Below are 23,615 nucleotides of genomic sequence, written 5' to 3' on the forward strand. Positions count from 1 at the left end.
GGGTACTGTATTCCACCCATTTTATTTATGTAAGATATCGCAGTTGTGTTGTCTATACGTAATAAAATGTCTCGTGATCGCAAATTTTTTGCGAAACATTTTAGTCCGTAAAATGCGGCCAACAATTCTAAGAAATTTATGTGGTGTTTCTGATCTTCGAGACTCCACCAACCATGGATTTTTTCTTCGTTACATACGGCGCCCCAGCCTGTCAGGGATGCGTCTGTAAAAATTTCGAGAATAAAGACTTGTGAAGTAATTGGGTTTTTTGATAATGATATATTATCGATCCACCATTTAATGTCCGGTTGCAACGATTTTGAAAGGGAGACGTATTTGTCAAAGTTATCATTTTCTTTTGCTAGCGATAGAAATTTTTCCCTTTCTAAACTTTTGGTATATAAGGTTCCGTACTTAACGGCTGGACATGACGCGACTAGGGTACCTACGAATTGTGCTAACTCCCTGATTTTGCATTTTCTTAATTTGTAGAATTTATTAGCTTTTGTTAAAATCGATATCTTTTTCTTTTCCGTTAGTTCTAGAGTCATTTTGTTTGTGTCCCAGATGAACCCTAAATATTTTATTTTTGTTGTTATTTTTGTATCTGATTTTTCGAAGTTAATGATAAAGCCTAAACTTGTTAAAAGTTGTTTCGTGGCTATAATATTTTCTTCACATTGTTTTTTAGATTTCCCGATTAATAAAAAATCATCTAAATAAACTACGGAAAGGAACGAACGCGATCGAAGATTCTCGATGACTGGTTCCATAATTTTTGTAAATGCATATGGGGCTGTGCATAATCCGAATGGGACACAATTAAATTCATAAATAATGCCCTTAAACATGAACCGTAGGTATTTTCTGAAAGGTTTCGACACTGGAATTAGTAAAAATGCATCAGTCAAATCTAAAGTGGCTAAAAAGGCATCTTGAAAAAGAATTCTAGCGACAGTTTTTCTGTCCTCTAATTTGAAATGGGGTGGGTTTATAAATTTATTTAATTTTTTCAAGTTGAGTATAAAACGTTTTTCGCCATTCGATTTTTCTGCCAAAAAATAGGTTGACAGGAATTGACCTTTAACGGGTGGACATTCTGATATTGCCCCCTTTTTGAGCAAAATATTAATTGCCGAAAAATAATCACTTTCGTCCTGAGACGAAATTATTGACTCCTTAGGAGATTCAGTTTGCCAGGGTTCACTTACGAAGGGGATTTCGTACCCTGTGACGTACTGATAAATTATTTTATCGGATGTCAATTTTGACCAATTATGAGCGAACAGTCTCAGTCTACCAGCGATTATACTTACTTCAATTACCGTTGAGTCTTCTTCTGCGTGTTGTACCGAGTGAATTTGTTGATCTGCCCCCCCCCTCGTCCTGTAATTCCTTTTGGGGGGGCCCCTGTAGTTTAAATGTTTCGACGAATCCTCTTTAGAAAAAGTGCGCTTCTTAAAATCGTTTGTCCTCCTAGTTGACGAGCCTACAGGCACTGTTTTAGCAATATCTTTGCTCGATCTTTCGGCTGCTTTTGCCAATTTTAATTTTTCGGCGAAATTTTCTCCGTATAAAAGCGTATCGACTGGGCATTCATCTGCAATTTTTTTGACTATTAAACTTAAACCAGGAGTAATAAATGATCTTCTTGTCATTGACATCCTATAGTGGAGGTCTGTCAGAAGTCCTCCTGAGTCTGCTAGATCACCAATGAGTGGTAAAATGGTAGGGTCATTTTTGGATCTTATTATTAATTCGGTTAAACACTTTCCCATTGCGGAGATACCAGATCCTAACTGGTTTTGCGTTATCACTTGGAAGCTGTCTTTTTTTAATGACAGGTCTCCGGTGGAGCATTTAATTTCCGAATTTAATGGTGGTGCTTGTAGTGTTTTGCAATTTCCGGGAAAGGGATGTTTTTCTATCAGTCCTTTTTTCATTTCTTTGGAAATTCCTAACCCCAGATTTTTTATCCATACTTCTGATACAGAAGTGTAAATGTCCGGACCTAATTTAGCGTTTTCGTTAACATTACCGAGTAAGCTGAGAATTTCAGCATCGATTTGGGAAATTTCTTGATCGTTTGTGGTCGAGTTTTTTCGTTTTTGCTCGGTCGATGTCGCGTTTGTGTTTGACTTTGAACGATGGTTTCGCCGAGAAGTATTAGGCGATCGAGAGGTCCGTGATTTCCTCGAGTAAGAACTTGACGATGATGATCGAGATGACCCTGAAGATGAGGAATTATATCGACTAAGACGTGGCGCGCCTCGCGGACTACGCTCGCCGCTATTTTTGTCGCGTTTTGGTGTGTGAGCCATGAACCGAGAACGATTTCGAGACTGACGTGACGTACCTCGCGGGCTACGCCCGCCGTCATAATTGTCACGTTTGTGTGTAGAAGATGTGGAACGAGAACGATTTCGATTCTGACGTGACGTACCTCGCGGGCTACGCTCGCCGTCATGATTGTCATGTTTATGTGGAGAAGATGTAGAACGAGAACGATTTCGACTCTGTCGTGGCGCACCTCGCGGGCTGCGCTCGCCGTCATGATTGTCATGTTTATGTGGAGAAGATGTAGAACGAGAACGATTTCGACTCTGTCGTGGCGCACCTCGCGGGCTACGCTCGCCGCCAGCTTTGTCGCGTTTATGTGTAGATGTGGAACGAGAACGATTTCGACTTCGGCGTGTCGCTCCTCGCGGGCTACGATCGCCGCCTTTTTTGTCTCCTTTTGATCTTTGGTGATTCTTTTCTCTTGATTTTGACCGAGATCGGTGTTGCCTGTAACGTGACGAATCTCTCGGACTTCGCTCGCCGTTGCTATCGTTTCTTTTATGCAAAGACGACGACGCGTCTCGCCTTGGCCTCTTAAGTCGTTCCAATTCTTGATAAATCCGCTCTATATCCTTATCTCGTTGCCTTTTCCGGGAACCTCTTGGACTACGGGACTTCGATTTCTGACGTCCCATCACTTATAATTTATCAAAACTTTATACACTTTTATTTTTATTCTAATTAATTTCTGACACGTGTGGAATGGATCGCACAGAAAAGCGTAATAGCGATATAATGGAAGGATGCCCTCTAGTAAGGTAATGCGAAACTTTTAGCGCGAATATTTAAAAAACTGTGGCATGGATCAAGCAACTTGCGTTACTACATTTGATCTAGAGGACGAGATCACGTAGCATAATACAACTTTAACGACAAATATTACCTACTAAATTTATTGAAATTAATTTAATCGTTTCCAAGAATTTCACTAAAATTGTTTGTAATAATTAAATTCTTTCTAGAAATTTAATTAAAAATATGTATTTAAATTAATCAAATTCTCATAAACAAATTTTATCAACATTATTGTAAATAATTTAATTTTAGCAAAGCATTCTTTTATTCATAAAAATAATTGAATTCTGGCTCAGATTTTTTTAAATCAATTATAGAAATCCGAATTCTTTCGATAAATTTTATTTAAATTACTAAAAAATAATTGAATTTTAGCCAAGAATTTTATTATTTTTAAAAATGATTTAATTGTTCCAATGAAAATTAAAATTCTTTCAAAGATTTTGTATTGTATTGAAATGAAATTGTATTGAAAATAATTGAATTCCTCCGAAGAGTTTTATTATTTATGAAAATAATTTAATTCTTCCGAAGAATTTTATTATTTATGAAAATAATTGTATTTTTTCGAAGAATTTTATTATTTATGAGAATAATTGAATTCACGCGAAGAATTTTGTTAAAATTTTTGAAAATAATTGAATTCTTCAAAAAACTTTTATTATTTATGAAAATAATTGAATTATTTTTTAAACTATTTTATATGAATTTCTGAATTTAATTGAATTTTTGGGACTAATTTCCAATCAATTTTGGAAAATCATTGAATTTTATTATTTTTGAGAATAATTGAATTCTTTTATAAACTATTTTATCCGAATTTTTGCGACTAATTTCCATTCAATTTTTGAAAATCATTGAATTCTTCAGAAGAATTTTATTATTTTTGAGAATAATTGAATTCTTCCGAAGAAATTTATTATTTTTGAAAATAATTGGTTTCTTTTTTAAATTATTTTATCCGAATTTTTAAATTTAATTGAATTTTGGCGAAAAATTTCAAATCAATTTTTAAAAAGCATTGAATTCTTCAAACGAAATTTTTTTTTTTTGAGAATCTTGAATTTTCCCGAAGAATTCTATTAAAATTTTTGAAATAATTAAATTCTTCCGAAGAAATTTATTACTTATGAAAATAATTGAATTCTTTTTTTAACTATTTTATCCGAATTTTTGAATTTTTGCAAATAATTTCCATTCAATTTTTGAAAATCATTGAATTCTTCAGACGGATTTTATTATTTTTGAGAATAATTTAATTCTCCCGAAGAATTTTATTAAAATTTTTGAAAATAATTGAATTTTTCCGAAGAAATTTTTTATATTTGAAAATAATTGATTTGCTGCTTAGAATTTTATAATTTCTAAAAATAATTGAATTTCTTCGAAAAATGTTATTATTTATGAAAATAATAATTGAATTCCTTCGAAAAATGTATGAAAAATAACGAAAAATTTTATGAATATAATTGAATTCTTGCCTAGAATTATATATAATTTTCGAAAATAATTGAATTGTTTCAATGAAAATTTAAATTCTTTCTAAGAATTTACTTAAAATTGTATTGAAAATAATTGAATTCGTATAAAGAATTGTATAAAAATTTTTGAAGATTATTCAATTCTTTCAATGCATTTTATAAAAATTTGTAAAAATAATATAATTTTTTCGAGAAATTTCATTTAAATTGAATTGAAAAAAGTTAAATTCCTGCGAAGAATTATATTGTTAACGAAAATAATTGAATTATTCCAGAAAATAATAATAAATAATAGGTAATAATAATGAATTATTTCATAAATGAATTCTTTTTAATTTAAAATCTGAAATCAGTGAAAAACTGAAGTTGATATTCGAAAATAAAAAAAAAATTGCAATTTGCTCAATTATAATAAATTAAATGCCGCAACATTGGCTAGTTATAATAATAAATTTTGACAGTGAATAAATTTTTGATTATTGAAGGAAAATAGAATTAAAATTCGACGTGTGGAACAATTTTTACGAAGCAAATTCTTGATCAGGATGTGAATATTCCCGTTACTTTTTTTTATTATTCATAATTTATTTGTAAATGTTATTTAAATCCTAAGTTGTCAATTGATTGTATTGTATTATGATTTACCTAAAGGAACTTTTGTTTTTTGTAGACTGAGCATGACGGGGGCGGTTCTTGAACGTTCCGGAAAGTAAGCATGGTATTCCACAGTGTGTGAGTTAAAGAGAGAGAGAGAGAGAAAGAGAGATTATGTAGGATATCTAATTATCAAAAGGAGACCCAAGACTCGTTTACTTCTTTGGTCTACATCGGTATACTTACTTTAAGTATACAGACGAAAGTATTACTTGATGTTCCTATCATCTTCTATTTCTATTCGTCGTATATACTCTTCTTCATTCTCCATGAAGGCGACGAGACTGAGATTCCTGTTACGGTCCACACCATACTACAGTTAACTTAATGCTAAGGATAAAACCACAGATTCACCAGTAGTCTTTCCAGGATCGTTGGTACAAAACACGAGATTACTTTTTAGCAGAATTTACAATTTTTTTGATAATTTTCTATAAATGCGTTTTAAATATTCGCTATTCAAGTGGAATAGTATATTCAATGGTAAATAATATTGTTCACACAATCATTCTTCTCTTTGGGGAAAAAAACATAACATATTATCCCGTTTTTTAATATTTTTGTAGGAAATTCTCAATTTTTATAAGGAAATAATTTTCATCATTTCTATTTCTTAATTACAATTGCTTTAATAAAATTTAAAGTTTTTTAAAAATTAATGAAAAAAATGCTTTTAAATTCTATTTATCAATTAGAAATTGAAACATTTTAAATTTTTAGAAAATTAAAGAAAAAAGTTTTAGTCAAAAAAATGTTCTGTTACATTTATTTACAAATTTCTTTCAAATTTTTCGAAAACATCAATAAATTCTTTTTTAAATAAATATTTAATTATTATTTTTCCATAGGAATTAAAATTCTTCAAAAGATTAAAATTCAAACCTTTTTGAAATTAAACAACTTATAAGAAATTGTTATAAAACATGAAGAAATCGATCACTCCGAGTCTTCGACTCGGAGCAAACCATGTCTTCATGTTTTATAATAATTAAAGATGACCGAGTGATAAAATCATTATTTTATATTATAAGAGTCTATAAAAAAAATATTTTTAATTATTTTTTATGAAAATAATTGAATTATTGGGAGGAAATTTATAAAACATTAGGAAGCAATTGAATTTTGAAGCGGAATTTTGATATTTACAAAGATAATTGAAATTTTGAGGAGAATTTAAAAAAAAAATTTTGAAAATAATTGAATTTCTGCGAAGAATTTTATTACTTTTGAAAATAATTGAATTTCAGAAAAGAATTTTATTATTTATAAAGATAATTGAAATTTTGACAAGAATTTTATTAAAATTCTTTGCAAATAATTGGATTTCAGAGAAGAATTTTATTATTTATAAAGATAATTGAAATTTTGAACAGATTTTTTTAAAAAATGTTGAAAAATAATTTAATTTTGCAGAAGAATTTTGATATTTATAAAGATAATTGAAATTTTGAGAAGAATTTAAACAAAATTTTGAAAATAATTGAATTTCTGCGAAGAATTTTCTTACTTTTGAAGATAATTGAATTTTGCAAAGAATTTTAGCAAAACTTTGGAAAATAATTAAATTCCCATGATGAATTTTATTATTTATAAAATTTAAAAGTTTTTGAATATAATTGAATTTTTGCAAAGAATTTTATTACTTTTGAAAATAATTGAATTTCAGAGAAGAATTTTATTATTTATAAAGATAATTGAAATTTTGACAAGAATTTTATTAAAATTCTTTGCAAATAATTGGATTTCAGAGAAGAATTTTATTATTTATAAAGATAATTGAAATTTTGAACAGATTTTTTTAAAAAATGTTTAAAAATAATTTAATTTTGCAGAAGAATTTTGATATTTATAAAGATAATTGAAATTTTGAGAAGAATTTTAAAAAAATTTTGAAAATAATTGAATTTCTGCGAAGAATTTTCTTACTTTTGAAGATAATTGAATTTTGCAAAGAATTTTAGCAGAACTTTGGAAAATAATTAATTTCCCATGATGAATTTTATTATTTATAAAATTTAAAAGTTTTTGAATATAATTGAATTTTTGCAAAGAATTTTATTACTTTTGAAAATAATTGAATTTCAGAGAAGAATTTTATTATTTATAAAGATAATTGAAATTTTGACAAGAATTTTATTAAAATTTTTTTTAAATAATTGAATTTCGGAGAAGAATTTTATTATTTATAAAAATAATTGCCATTTGAAAGAGAATTTTTAAAAAAATGTTAAAAATACCTAATTAAAATTTTGCTATGAATTTTATTAAATTTTTAAAAATTTTATTCCGGATTGTTTGATATTAAAGTATGTGTTGTCGAGAAATGTGATTTTTTTTACAATTTTGACAATTTCGTGTTTCCTTTTTGTCGTTTTTTCTAAAATTTCATGGGACTTTTTTCCGACTTTTTCGGAAATTTTATGTGACTTTTCGTGACTTTTGTTGTGAATTTATGCGACTAAAGCGACTTTTTCTGAGTCTTAAAGACGATCCGAGCCCTGATATTATTATTTTACAACCATTTCGCATTTTTTAACTCGTTAACTTTCTACTTCTCTGACCAGAAATGATTTTCTTTTACGTTTTGATAAAAAAGAAAAAATTTGTTACAATATTTTATTAATAGAAGGTTTACTGAATACTTCCTCGACCATAAAGTGAATTTCCCCTTCAACTTTATCTGCAATTTACGTGAGATCGAATGCTAACAAATTAAGCTTCCTCACTGATTAGAAACGTATATGAGCGTAAATTGAACTTCCATTTAGAAGGCCATATTTACACTCCTTATAAAATATAATAAACCTGTAATTAGTGGAAAATATGAGGGAAGTGAAATAAAAATGTGAATTTTTCTTCCTTCCCCTCGCTCCTTTTCTCTTTGAAATATTAAATAGTTTTTCACATATGAGATTGAGTTTGTAGATTATTATAGTGAGAGGATGGAAGTTTCTTTTAATTGCAAAAATCATCGTCATAGTCCAAAAAAAAGTTGATTTTGTCTTGACCCATTGAAATCGATGCGATTTTCATATGTGTTTGTATTTAAATTTTAAATTTTAGAAATGCGAGAAAAATAGAAAAAAAAATCTTCTTGAATATGAGTTATAATCCAGTTATTATTTTTTTTCAAGTCGAAACCACGACAACCCCCTCGTTGCCAGACGTCAGCGTCGGCTTAAGCTCGGTTTTAAGTGTCAAAGGGGACTTTAGACTGGGAAGCCCATTTTTCGATCGTAATGCTCATGTTGGATAATTTTACATTGTAGAATTAATGCAGAATTATATTCATAAAGTTACAATAAGCGAAATATTATTTACATAATTCGTGATAAATATTTATTATCTATAATTTTTTCTTTTCAACCAAAAAAATTGTTTTTCAATATAATTACATATAGATTTTAACCTTCGAAAAATTGTCAATTGTTTTTATAATTTTTTTTTAATCAAGCAAAAAAAATTGTTTTCTTATTCAAGTGAATAGCAAAAATTAATGTTTTCAAAGTTTTAAACGTTTAGAAGAACAAAATTATTTATATTTCTTTGAAATTCAAATCTTATCACAATATAAAAATTAAAAAATCGTCACTTATTAAAAATATAATTTATAAAGTTTCGAAATTAAACTTTTTAACGTAATTGTATTTCTGCGACGAATTTGATTAAAATAATTAAAAAATAGGTAATAGAATTTCACCAAAGAAATTTATTATTTATGAAAATAATTAAATTCCTGTGAAAAATTGTATTATTTATGAAAATAATTTAATTTTGGCAAAGAGTTTGATTACAATTATTAAAAATAATTGAATTCCTGCGAAGAATTTTATTATTTATGAAAATAATTGAATTTCGGCAAAGAGTTTGATTACAATTATTTAAAATAATTGAATTCTTGCGAAGAATTTTATTATTTATGAAAATAATTGAATGTTGCCAAAGAGTTTGATTGCAATTATTTAAAATAATTGAATTCTTGCGAAGAATATTATTATTTATGAAAATGATTCAATTTTTGCAAAGAATTTTATCATTTATGAAAATAATTGAATTTCTGCAAAGAATTTTATTAAAATTTTAAAAAATAATTCAATTCCTGAGAAGAATTTTATTGTTTATGAAAATAATTCAATTCTTGCGAAAAATTTTATTATTTATGAAAATAATTCAATTTTTGCGAAGAATTTTATCATTTATGAAAATAATTGAATTTCTGCAATGAATTGTATTAACATTTTTGTAAATAATCCAATTACTACGAAGAATTTTATTATTTATGAAAATAATTGAATTTTGGCAATGAATATTAATAAGATTTTTGAATACAATTGAAATTCTTCAAAGAATATTATTATTTGTGAAAATAATTGGATTCTTGCCTAGAATTTTATAATTTTTTAAAACAGTTTAATTGTTTCAATGAAAATTAAAATTCTTTCGTAGATTTAGTTATAAAATTGTATTGAAAACAATTAAATTCCTCTAAAGAGTTTTAGTATTGATAAAAATAATTAAATTCCTAAGAAAATTTTTATTATTTAGGAAAATATTTGAATTCCTTCAAGGATTTTAATATTTATGAAAATAATTAAATTACTGTAATGAATTTTATTAACATTTTTGAAAATAATTGAATTTCTGCGAAGAATTTCATTATTTATTAAAATAATTAAATAATTGAATTTGATTACAATTTTCAAAAATAATTCAATTTCTGTGAAAAATTTTATTATAATATATGAATATAATAATTGAATTCTTGCAAAGAATTTAAGAATTTGATTAGAATTATTGAAAATAATTGATTGCCTAAGAAGAATTTTATTATTTATGAAAATAATTGAATTTTTACAATGAATATTAATAACATTTGTTTATATAATTAAAGTTCTGCAAAAAATATTTTTATTTATAAAAATAATTGAATTCCTGCAGAGAATTTAATTATAATTTTCAAAAATGATTGTGAAGAATTTTATTATTTATAAAAACAATTGAATTCTTGACAAGAATCATCATTAATGATATTTTTGAAAATAATTCATTTCTTCCGAAGAATTTTGAACGTTTCTGATTTTTATTTGCAGAGCCAAACAATTGATTTCTAATTCAATCGAGGAAGAAAAATTAAAATTTTCAAATTAATATAATTTATAAAGTTTCAAAATTGTTCAATTTACGTTTGTGTTTTTTTATTGCAAATACTGTCTGCAATAAAAATCAAAATTTTTAAATTTTGTTATAAAATATTTTTATTATTTGAGCATTCAGAATTTTTGGAGCACAAGAATTAAATTTTTATATATTTGTAAAAGTTGAGAATTATATTTTTTCTTTAGAATATTTGTAAAAGTAATTCTAATGAGTTCGATTTGGATAATTATTTTTTTTGGTTCGATTAAAAGAACCGTTTTCGGGCACATTTCTAAGAAGCAATTGCTTTGGTTTATAAAAAAAGTATGAAAGTATATATTATAACGGTTATTGTAAAAAATATCTGAATAGAAGTGTGATGTAAAAAGTTATTCGTTTATTGAGAAAGGTGATGATGAAACTTGGTCTTCCTTCCCTGATGACTAATCACTCCGAAAGACACAAAAATTGTCATTTGTTTCTCTCTGTTTTTTAATTTTTCGAAATTCTTTCTTTGTTTGCTATTTTTCGAGAACAAGAAAAAAAGAACAATTAAAATAAATATTCATTGTTCTTTCGTTTTTTTATTTCTCAACTTATTTTATATTCTTTTTTTATTTCTCGATTTTTTCATTTTAATTATTCTTTTCTTGTTTCTAGATTTATTTTAATTCTGCTCTTTTTATTTCTCGATTTCTTCATTTTAATTCTTCTTTTCTTATTTCCAGATTTATTTTAATTCTGCTTTTGTTATTAATTTCTCGATTTAGTTATTTTGATTGTGAATTTTTTTTTTCCCGTTTTTTCTCAAATGACTTGGACTGACTGTCAAGACGATTAACAGGATGTCACGGAACCGTGGACAGGAAGTCTCCAAACGATCTAACGTTACTTGATCCGGAAGCAAATACTTCTCGCTATGGAACTGCAACTATAGTGCAGTAAGCGCGTGTCGATGAAGTGTCAAGTTAAAACGAATTTCTTTTTTCACCTTTTTTATCTCCTTTCTCTCTTCTTCACTCTCGAGAATGTGTTTTCCCCTAAAAGCCTTTTGTTCCCAATTTGATTCAATTACACGAACTGAAGGAAATTTTTTGAGAGAAAAATACAAAATTACTATTTCGAAAGAAATTGTTGAAAATAAAATACAAAATTTCTATTTAAAAAAAAAAAAATTGTAAAAAATAAATACAAAATTTTGGTTTCAAAAAGAAATTGTAAAAACTAAACTCGAAAATTTCTGTTACAAGAAACAGTAAGAAATAGAATTAAAATTTTGTTTGTTCACATAGAAATTTTGCTCGCAGTTTTTATCATTTTTTTCTTCTTAATGTCAATGAATAAGTGTGTAAAGAAGAGAGAAGAGAAATATAAAAAAACAAATTTCGCTTTTAAGTACTTGGTGTAGTCGCTTTTGACGTCTCGAGTGAATGTCCCGGTTTTTTTTTTATTTTTACAACACCCGGGAAAGAAATTATAAGAAAAACCTTGTACCATAATCGGAGAACAAGCTCATTGTCATGCAGGATTGGTGCAAATTGTAAGTGACGTCATGGTTCAACTGTGATTTCATCTCCTACAGGGCACTTAATATCCTACGTGTTTGTGTATTAATATAGATATACCTCTTTGAATCTCTCTCAAAAACCAGTTCTTCTTTTTCTCCACCTCAAAATCCTTATAGAAAAACATTAGAGACATTTGCAAATAATTTCTGTTATTCAAATAGAGAGAGAGAGAGAGAGAGTGAGAGAGGTCAAAACGATTCAAGTTGTTAACATAAATTTATTCTCTGTTTGTCTTTCTTCATACGTGGTGAGAGAGGCGAAACTTTTTTTTTCTTCTTCTTTTATTGAAAAAGTCATTTCTATGATTTTTTGTCTAAAATAAACACAGAGAATAAAAGAAAGAAACCTTTTCTATACAAAAATATATATTTAATAATTGAATATATATTTATAAATTAAAAAATTGGTTTATAATACAATTAATTAAATGTGTCTTTTAAATTTTGAATTAATGTCTAGGATCTTCACTAAAATTCAATTATTCACATTATTTTCAAAAATAAATTAATTCTTCGCAGAAATTCAATTATTTTTATAAATATATTGAAATTCTTTTCAGGAAATTAATTTTTTCCAATACAATTTTAATAAAATATCTCGAAAGGATTCAATTATTTTTCGAAATTGTAATAAAATTTTTCTAAATAATTTAATTATTCTTAAAATTTTTGGTAGCATTTTTTTTATAAGAATTCAATTATTTTCATAAATTTTAATAAATTTCTTGGCATGAATTCAATTATTCACAGTGGAATTTTTATAAAATTTCTCCAAAGAATTCAATTATTTTCAAAAATTACCTTATAATATTCTGGAAAAAATTTAATTATTATTTTTAAAAAAATTAACAAAATTCTTCAAAAGACAAAATCGTTTATTATAAAAACTTTGAAGAAAATCTTTATAAAATTCAATTGCTTTTAATATTTTCAATTAAAATTATTATGGAAACTCCATTATTTTAAAACAATTCAAAATAATTCGTCAAAAGAACATTCAAAAATTTTAATAAAATTTTTCTCAAGTATTCAATTATTATTATTCATAAATAATGAAATTCTGCTCAAGAATTTAATTAGTTAAAAATTTTTTGATAAAATTCATTGCAAGAATTCAATGATTTCCAATATATATTAATTAAAATTGAAAACATTAAAAAAAATTATTTAAAAAGTTAGAAAATAAAAAACAAACAACTTAAAATAAATTTAATTAATACCTTTTAATAGCCTTTTTTATTATTATATCATTATTGTTATTAATATTAATTATTAAATATTATAATAAAATAATAGCAATAATAATAATAATTGAAGTAACTTCCGGATGTTGTAATTATACAAAAGTTGATGATGCAAATTAAATACTCTGGGTTTAATAAAAAAGAAAAAAAAGGAAGAAAAGTGTTGACGTGTTCTGAAGTGACGCAACGTTAACACAATATTGAACGAACAATGATGATGATGATGATGATGATGATGGCACGTTGCTTCTCTGTAAGAGAGCGTGCGAGGATGTCGGGACATGCAAATTTATTAATTTAGTGCACCGGTGCACTCAAGCGCATTGCATCGTTGCAGTGTAATCATTATTGAAGCCAGACTGCCCCTGCATTTACGTTTGCCTCTCTCAAGACGACCAATTTCTTAATCAACCGATGCCAATGTCCTCCCATAAAAATTTTCAACCTCCTCTTCACTATTTCTTTTTTTATTCTCTTCTTTTCCGATAAATTTATATTCAACACGATTTTTTTACATTTATTTCAATAATTAGTTTTTAATTTACTCATTTTGTTTAGTTACTGGATTTGTTGTTTTTTTTTCTTTTTGTCTTTGTTTTTTAATTTCATTCCTTTAGTGAAATTTCAAGTTTAATTTTTTTTGTTATTTATTTCTTTAATTTTGTCTATTTCTTTATTTTTCTACATTTAATTTTTTTAATTCTTTATTTTTCTATATATTTAATTTTTTTAATTCTTTTCCAAATTCTTTTTAATATTGGCTATTTCTTTATTTTTCTGTATTTAATTTTTTTTATTTCTTTATTCTCATACATTTCCACAATTTTATTTATTTCCTTATTTTTACACATTTCTTCAATTTGGTTTTTTTTGTAAAATATTTTTCTCATATATTTAATAAATTTTCAGTACAGTTATAAAATTTTTCAACGTTTTATATAGTTTACTTTATTTTTTCTTTTTGAAGAAAAAAATTAATTTATTTCTTTGAAATAACAAACGTGGAGGGAAAATATTTTTCCATCTGTTTTTCTGCGATGAAATTTAACAAATAAAAGATACGCGAAAGAAAAATAAAAATACTTATTTTTTAATTTGAAATTTTTCAAGAAAGTAGAGAAGAGAAATATCAAATTTTTCCTTGGAAGAATAACAATTTTTATTTTTCGAAGTAAAAATATTGAACAATCGTGAGAGAGAGAGAGAGAGAGAAAGAGGGGACAATAAAGCAAGAGCAATTTTTTGAGGACAGTTTCTGGTTTTAATATGAAATAAATTTTATTTGCACAATGCAACTTCCCCTGGAAATTGTAAACTTGACGGCGGGAGTCAACGACCCCGTTTTCAAGTTCTCACGGACTTTCTATGTAGAATAGATGATGCATATTTGTGAAAACTTGCGAGTGTGTATACTTGTGAGTCGCGTGTCTCCTGTCTAGTGAAAAACAGGTGTCTATTCACCGCCAAGATCACCCTCTACCCTTCCCCCTACATTGAAAAAACATTGCCTCGGGACAGACGTGTACACATGGACACATTGACTCAGTTAATGGGCTTTTCACTAGACTTTCGGCTCTCGTTTTACTTTTTCTTTTTCTTCTTCTTCATCTTCTTTTTCTACTTTCTTTTTATCTTTCTTTTCTTCTTTCTCCAAATTTTACTTCTAAATTACCACCTGACAAAAATGACAATTTTTTTCTCATTAGAGACTAATTGTTACTTTTTATTTTATTGTTGCAGAAATCACGCTCTCCGATGCTGTCCAGCAGTCAAATCGACTTTTTTTGTTTGGAATTTTTTTTCTTTACAGGTGAGCAGCTTATGATTATTCTTAAAGAGGTGAATTTTTTAATTACAGTTTTTAATACATTTTTTTAATACGAGAAATAAATTTCTCGTTTCAAAACAGAGAATAATTAGTTCGATTTTAGCTTCTTGAAAAATTTTATGATTTTAGAGTTTCGAATTTCGTAAAGTGGGATTTTTATTCAAAGGAAATTTTTCTTTATACAAAACTTCAATTCCGTTGAATTTTTTATTTATCGAATTTTTCTTTTTGTAGAATTTAAATTTAGTGAAATTTCTATTGAGTTGTATTATTAAGAATAATAAAATTCTTCGGAAGAAATTATTTATTTCCAAAAATTTTGATAAAATTCTTGGCAAGATTTCAATTATTTTTATAAATTTTAATAAAATTCTTCGCGAGAATACGATTAATTTCATAAATAATATAAATCTCGGCCAGAGTTCAATTATTTTCAAAACTTTTAATACAATTCTTCGCAAGAATTCAATTAATTTCGCAAATAATAATATTCTGCGCAAGAATTTAATTATTTTCATAAAATTTAATAAACCTCTTCGCGAGAATTCAATCAATTTCGTAAATAATAAAATTCTACGCAAAAATTCAATTGTTTTCATAAATAATAAAAATCTCGGCAAGAATTCAATTATTTTCCAAACTTTTGATACAATTCTTCGCTAGAATTCAATTAATTTCGTAAATAATAAAATTCTCCGCAAGAATTCAATTATTTTTAAAGCTTTTGATACAATTTTTCGCAAAAATTCAATTTTATTAAATTTTAATAAATTTCTTCGCGAGAATTCAATTAATTTCGTAAATAATAAAATTCTGCGCAAAAATTCAATTATTTTCATAAATAATAAAATTCTACCGAAGAATTCAATTTAAAAATTTTTGACACAATTCTTCGCAAAAATTTAATTATTTTAATAAATTTTAATAAAATTCTTCATTAGAATTCAATTAATTTTGCAAATAATAACATTTTAATCAAGAATTCAATTATCTTTATAAATAATAATATTCTCTGCAAGAATTCAATTATTTTTAAAGCTTTTGATACAATTTTTCGCAAAAATTCAATTTTCTTAAATTTTGATATAATTCTTCGTGAGAATTCAATTAATTTCGTAAATAATAAAATTCTACTCAAGAATTCAATTATTTTCAAAACTTTTGATACAATTTAGAACCGAATTTTGTAAATTAGAGTTTTTATTTAATTTTTATTGAATTGAAATTCTTTTTTACCAAAATTTCTATTCCAATGAACTTTATGGAATTTTCCTTTCTATAGAATACCTATTATTTTATGAAAATTTATATTAGGCCACATTAAATAAAAATTAAACCTAAAAAATTTTATTAAATAAAAGAAAAATTTCGCTAAAACAAAATTCAATGAATGGAATTTTTTTTATTTAGAATTGAATTTCGTAAAGTTGAAATTTTGTTTAATTTTTGTTCAATTTAAATTTTTCTTTACCAATATTTCTTTTCTACTGAATTTTGTTTATCGAATTTTTCTTTTTGTAAAATTTTAATTTACAAAAAAAAGAAAAATTCTATTTATCCGTATTAAATAAAATTAAGTTAAATAGAAATTTTATGAAATAAAAGTAAAATTTTGCAGAAATCAAATTCAATGAAAAGGAAATTTTAAACATTTAATTTAGAATTGAATTTTGTAAAGTGTTGAAATTCTATATTAAATTTTTGTTCAATTCGGATTTTTCTTTCCCAAAATTTCTATTCTGTTAAATGTTGTTTATCGAATTTTTCTTTTTACAGAACTTTAATTGGCACACATTTATATTTAGTCCTATTAAATAAAAATTAAGTTTGAAATTTTATTAAATAAAAGAAAAATTTAAAAATAAAACAAATTTTGTTTAAAAATTGATTTATTTTAAAATTTGATTGAATATAAATTTTGTTAAACGAAGATTTTATTGAATAAAACTTCTAATAATTATAAATTCCATTAAATAATAATTTTGATTTAAAATTCTTTTAATTCTAATTTTGCAAAATTTAAATTGTAATTCTATTGGTTGAAATTAAAAAAATTGTTTAGAAATTTACATATATTTTAAAATTCAGTTGAATAAAAATTCTAATAAATAAAAATTCCATGAAACGAGAATTTTGATTTAAAATTCTTTCATTTAAAACTTTTATACAGTTGAAATTCTATTAAATTGAAACACTGAATTGAAATTTCCATTTCTTTAAGTCATCAATTACTTTTGTCACACAATTTTAACACTTTTATTGGAAAAAACAAAAAATTGTTAAATTAATACTAATTTTGTATTGAAGTCAATTGAAAATAATTCCAAACGCCAATATGATCGTGCTTGCAAAGGCCTTGAAAACGGATTTCCTCAATAAATAAATGGGATTAAATTATCAAAATTAAGAATTTCATACTAATCTCCCCCTTTTCCCTCGCGGAACAATACTTATTATCTTATCAAACGCGTGCGTGTTGTTTTTATTTTTCATAAACGTGTACCTACTACATCTGTTTTCTTTTTTTTTATAGACAAGACAAGACAAGACTACTTTTCGGTCGATGATTTCATAAAGTTTAAACGTTTCATTAGTGTGTACGAAGTGTTTTATGATGAAATAATATAGAACGAAGGTCAGAGAAGGGATGGGCGATAATTTAGCAGATTTGCACCAGGTATAATGTCGTTCAATGCGTGTCAATTGATAGTGCATATATTCAAAACAAGCCACCTATGCCGGTCATATTCATTCTGTTAGTATTATAACCTTTGGTTCGGTTTTGCGTCGCGGTTGCCGCGCCAGTTGTGGTTTGACGTTCTCCTGGCGAACATTCGTCTCTTCCGCAATCATTATTTTATAAATCGTAAGTTTATTTATTGAAACGAAAAAAAGTCCCTTTAACACTTTCTTTCAATTTATGCAAAAAATTCAAAAAATACAAAAAACAAGAAAAAGAAGTATTAATTCTATATTGTTTGAATAAATAAATAAATATTTTTATTTACTATTTTTGTTTGTAAAAATAGGATAAAAATAGTAAAATCGATTTGTTTATTATTTTTTGTGCTTTTAATTATTTTTTATTTTATTACTTCTCGATTTTTTTTGGAAATATTTTCTAAATTATTAAAAATTTAAATATCAACTGATGTAATTTTTTCATTTTGTGGGAATATTAACATAGAAAAAATAAACGGGACAATATTCTCGTGATGGAATCTTTGACAGAAATCAGCTGACTCGGCTATTATTAGTTTCTTTAGACGATTGTCTTCCTTATTGTTTTGTTAATACGCTTAAAAAATCGTTACAAAATCTTTAGAAAGAATTCTTTAAAGGCGAGGGGAAATATTTCGAATACTCTTCACTATTTGATTAAGAGAATTTTACCTGAAACAATAAGTACATCTTTTTATCATCACGAAGCAATCGGATTCTTCTAATTTGCCTCTCTCAAGCTTCCTTTGTTTCTATTTTGTTTTTTTTCAATTTTTCCTTCTCGTCAAAAAAGGCTTGGTAATCGTGACAAATTAAAAACGTTAAAAATGCTTTATTACGTTTAATTAAGCGTATCTAACGGATAATTTTTCAACGATTGACGGATGTACGTAGGTGTTTGTTTTGTTTTCGAATTTCGTCCTCGAAACATTTTTCGAGGATCAAATTTCTTTTTTCTATTATCAATTCAATCAGATTTCTAATTTTCTTCCAAAATCCCAAAGAACAAAGTAAAAAAAATTGAAAACGAAAAATTTTAAGAACGAAAAGAAGAACGATAAGTAAAAATGGGGAATAGAAAGAGAAATAAAATAAATACATAGGAATCAAATGTAGAAGACTAATTTTCGTTTCTATTTGCAGATTCAGATTTAATAGAGGATAGAAATGTTGTCGTACATGCTGCCAACGGAGGACAAACCACCGCCCGGCGATCCGAGTCGAAAGTTACAAAATCACAACGATCTGCGAAATTACACTGCGAGCAATGTGATGAAGAAATCTGTCGACTCGAATAGAACAATGAACTCAACGCTACTGGCGAGACTTGAGGATGGTACCGGTGATCGGTACCATCAAACGCAAATTCAAGGACAAACAGTGATACCAATTGAGAGTCCAAAGCATAATGGAACCGCCCGAAAATCAACCCTCCATACATCTCGAGTCACCAAGGACGACAGTCTCTATAGTATTGACAGTGATGCCAGTACTGTTGGTAGTGAGAGGAAAAATAAAATTCTCAATGGTGCAAAGCACGCTAGTCTCAAAAGGTAAATATTTCTCCCCACTGTAATCATTTTTAACCTTCAGCAACTAAATTTAAACTAAATTTATTTAAATTATCCTTGATTAGCGTGCACGAAATTCGACAAAGTTTTTTCGATAATTACTTTAATGATCTCTAAAGTTTCTTTTAAAATCGAAACGTTCCTTTGCAACTTTTACGATGATTTTTGGGTTAATTTTTTCATTTTTCTTGAAAACTTTATCATTGATTTTCATGTTACCTTTTTGATATTCTTTACAACCTTCTCACAATTGACAATTATATATTAAAAATATTTTTTGCAAAAATATTGACAAAATTCTTCGCGAGAATTTAATTATTTTCATAAGTAATGAAATTCTTTGCAAGCATTTAATTAATTATAAAAATAATAAAATCCTTTGCAACAATTCAATTATTTTAAAAAATAATAAATTTTTCGAAAGAAATCAAATATTTTCATTAATAATAAAACTCTTCATAGGAATTCAATTATTTATTTATTTTCAATACAATTTTAATTAAATCTTCTCGAGAATTTAATTGTTTTTAAAAATAATAAAATACTTTTTGAGAATTCAATTATTTTCAAAATAATAGAATTCAATTGCATTATTTTCAAAAATCTTAATAAAATTTTTCTCAAGTATTCAATTATTTTCATTAATAATAAAATTTTACCGAAGAATTCAATTTATTTTCTAAATTTTTGACACAATTCTTTGCAAAAATTAAATTATTTTCATAAATTTCACTCAAATTCTTTATTCGAATTCAATTATTTTTGTAAATAATAACATTTTAATCAAGAATTCAATTATTTTCATAAATAATAATATTCTCCGCAAGAATTCAACTATTTTTAAAGGTTTTGATACAATTTTTTGCAAAAATTCAATTTTTTTAAATTGTATTAAAATTCTTCGCGAGAATTCAATTAATTTCGTAAATAATAAAATTCTTCGCAAGAATTCAATTATTTTCATAAATAATAAAAATCTCGACAAGAATTCAATTATTTTCCAAACTTTTGATACAATTCTTCGCGAGAATTAAATTAATTTCGTAAATAATAAAATTTTGCGCAAGAATTTAATTATTATCAAAAATTATAAAATTCTTCTGAAAAATTCAATGATTTTTAAAAATTTTAATAAAAAATGGTTTAAAAGGAATTAAATTATTTTCAAAAATTGTAAAATTCTTTTGAAAAATTGAATGATTTTGAAAAGTTTTGATAAAATGTTTTAAAAGGAATTAAATTATTTTCATAAATAATAAAATTCTTGGCAGGAATTAAATTACTTTCCAAAATTTTGATTAAATGTTTCTAAAAGAATTCAATTACTTTTATAAATAATAAAAATCTTTGCAAGAATTCATTGTTTTCAAAATAATAGAATTCTTCCAAAGAATTGAATTATTTTCAAAAATTTTATTAAAATTCTTCGCAAGAATTCAATTATTATAAAAAATTATAAAATTCTTCTGAAGAATTAAATGATTTTTATAAATAATAAAACGCCTTTGAAGAATGCACTGATTTTAAAAATTTTTGATAAAATGGTTTAATAGGAATTGAATTATTTTTATTAATAATAAAATTCTTGACAAGAATTAAAATTATTTTCATAAATAATAAAATTCTTCACAATTATAATTGAATTATTTATAAAAATTTTGATAAAATGGTTCTAAAAGAATTCAATTATGTTCATAAATAATAAAATTCTTTGCAAGCATTCAATTATTTTCAAAATATTAGAATTCTTCGGATGAATTGCTTTAGTTTTGAAAATTTGAATAAAATTCTTCGGAAGAATTCAATTATTCTCAAAAATTATAAAATTCTTTTGAAGAATGCAATGATTTTAAAAAATTTTGATAAAATGGTTTAATAGAAATTCAATTATTTTCATTAATAATAAAATTCTCCACAAGAATTAAATTATTTTTATAATTAATAAAATTCTTCGCAAATATTTAATTATTTTCATAAATAATAAAAATCTTCACAAGAATTAATTTTAATTAATTAATTAATTTATTAATTAATTAATTAATTCATTCATTAATTTTTATAATTAATGAAAGTCTTCGCAAATATTCAATTATTTTAGAAGCAATTTCAATTAAATTTCTTGATAAAATTGAATTATTTTTAAAAATTTTAATCAGTTTCCTTGAAGATTTCAATTATTTTCAAAATAATTCTTTATTTTTGATAAATTTCTTTAGAAGAATTCAGTTAATAACGTAAATAGAAATTGAATTTTTAATTTAATTTTGAATTTTCTTATAACCGAAAATTGGGTTAAACTGTAACAATGAAAAATGTAGTTTTACTATTCTAAAAATATTACCAATTTGGAGAAATTTGTTTTACATTTGAAAATATGTGAAAAGGAAATTTTAGAATTTGAGTAAAACGAAAATCTTTTTTTAGCATTTACTATAGTATTTCTAGAATACAGATTTTTAAATGCAGTTTTTTGAATACAGTATTTCTTTTAAATACTTTTCATTGCGAGACCTATATTTTTTTCTTTAATACCTATACACAATTTTGAAAACCGATTATCCAATCGCTCATATCTGCGAAAGTATAACTTACGCCGGGAACTTTAATTATTATTACATGAAATCAAAGTATCCTGGGAAACGATTTCAATTCTCTTGTATTTTATTTCACACATCTTTTTATAATAATTTCATCTCTGAGAGTAAACTTTCTCTAAAATTATTGTCTTATTAAATTGCACCTCTATTTGTTTTTTGTATTGCTTCAATTTTACATTTTGCAAAAACTTGATTAGATTTTTTTTGTAATTCTATAATTTAATACGATAATAATTTATTACAAAAATATTGTTAATTATAAATTTAGAAAGAATTTTATACATTTCTCATTTATTTCATTCACATATTTTCGAATTTTTTATTGTTAATTTATATTCATTTTCCTGTAAATTTAAATCAATTTAAATTGAAAATTACAATGAATAACATCTCTTTTATTTATTTCTATATTTTCTCTTTTATTTATTTATTAGTTTACTTATTTATTTATTCTGATGAAAATGATAAACCTTTTAAAATATTCATGAATATTTTTGTGAATTTATTTCTTACTTATCGAATATTTAGAATTTTTAGGAGAGAGCGAGCGTGAAGTTTCGTCGATTTAAATAAGAAGAAGCATTTCGATTGTCGTCGGGAAGGGAAAAATTCGCAGAAAATAAGAAAATAATTCATTTGCATGAAAAGAAAATAAAAACAGTACGCGTAAAACGCCGACAGTTAAATTGAAACGATGACATTTGTGGAATTGCAAAGGAGGACTTTTTTTCTCTCTCTCTCGTGACTTTTCGGTGTGTGTAAACGTGCACCCACGTGTCTGCCTTCAAAGATGAGAGAGACTCACATTATGGAAACGAAACGAAAGAAAGAAAAAAAAACAACAACGCGTGTGTGCGTCGTCGTGCGTGACCACGCGAATTAAATGAGAGAGTAACGAGAGACAGAAAAAGGAGGGAAACGCGATCGGAGTCACAGTATATATGTCGTTCACTGTCAAGGTACTATGGAGGTATACAAGAATCACGTTCTAAAATTGAGTGGACTTTAAATCACAAACGTTTGCTTTGGAATTCGAGGCAAGCCTTTCAAAGAATTTCGGTCACTAACAAGTAGATGTACGCGTGCTTGCGATTACATCAGTCAAGTTTTTTTCTTTTTTGCTTTTTTATTCATTCTCCCCCTTTGCGTTTATGAGAAAACACACTCAATCCCTTGTATTCTAAAAGGAGGGACTTTTTTTAAGTGAGTAACTACAGAGTTATTGGGTTAAGAATTCCAGATTTGGAGCAGATTAATTAAAACACTTGGAGGCCGACTAGGATTGTATTTTAATAATGAAACGAGAATAGATCAGTCAATTTCGATCTCTAGGTTGTATTTTTAGTTTAATGAACCGTTAGAGTAGCTACTTGTAACTTTTTTTTCTCTTTTTTTACACAATCCATTTTTCAAAAATAAAACAATTCCATTTTTTCAAAACTTAGGAAGATCAAGGACAATTTTTTTTCTTATTGTTTATACTTTGGTTTCCATGTAAATGTGTATAACTATAATCTTGCCAAAACAACTGCGTATGACATCTATTTTCGCGAGTGATATATGCCCATCGACTTTTCTTGCTTGCGCTGACTATTTTTGAATATCGTATTAAACACACGCAAAAGAGGACGATTTATTCCGGAAGCTGTGTGTACTGGGCACCCACTCGAGCGTTAACAAT

The 23,615-nt window shown here is 25.7% G+C and overlaps 1 protein-coding gene across 5 annotated transcripts in view; it reads left to right on the forward strand.

Annotated features, from left to right (window-relative positions):
- Window positions 1-23,615, forward strand: part of LOC122497950 — a 150,191-nt gene that overhangs the window by 48,983 nt on the left and 77,593 nt on the right. For 2 of the 5 annotated variants that reach the window (XM_043605385.1, XM_043605387.1), the window contains exons 3-4: window positions 14,958-15,027; window positions 18,910-19,319. In XM_043605385.1, the coding sequence (XP_043461320.1) occupies window positions 18,934-19,319 (386 nt within the window). In that variant the 5' untranslated portion in view covers window positions 14,958-15,027; window positions 18,910-18,933. Of the gene's footprint in view, window positions 1-14,957; window positions 15,057-17,572; window positions 17,723-17,757; window positions 17,912-18,909; window positions 19,320-23,615 lie in introns of those variants that run through there. The other 3 variants (XM_043605386.1, XM_043605389.1, XM_043605388.1) reach the window with 3 other exon arrangements.

Source organism: Leptopilina heterotoma, unplaced genomic scaffold (genome assembly GCF_015476425.1).
Source record: "Leptopilina heterotoma isolate Lh14 unplaced genomic scaffold, ASM1547642v1 Lhet_14, whole genome shotgun sequence".
Classification (NCBI taxonomy): domain Eukaryota; kingdom Metazoa; phylum Arthropoda; class Insecta; order Hymenoptera; family Figitidae; genus Leptopilina; species Leptopilina heterotoma.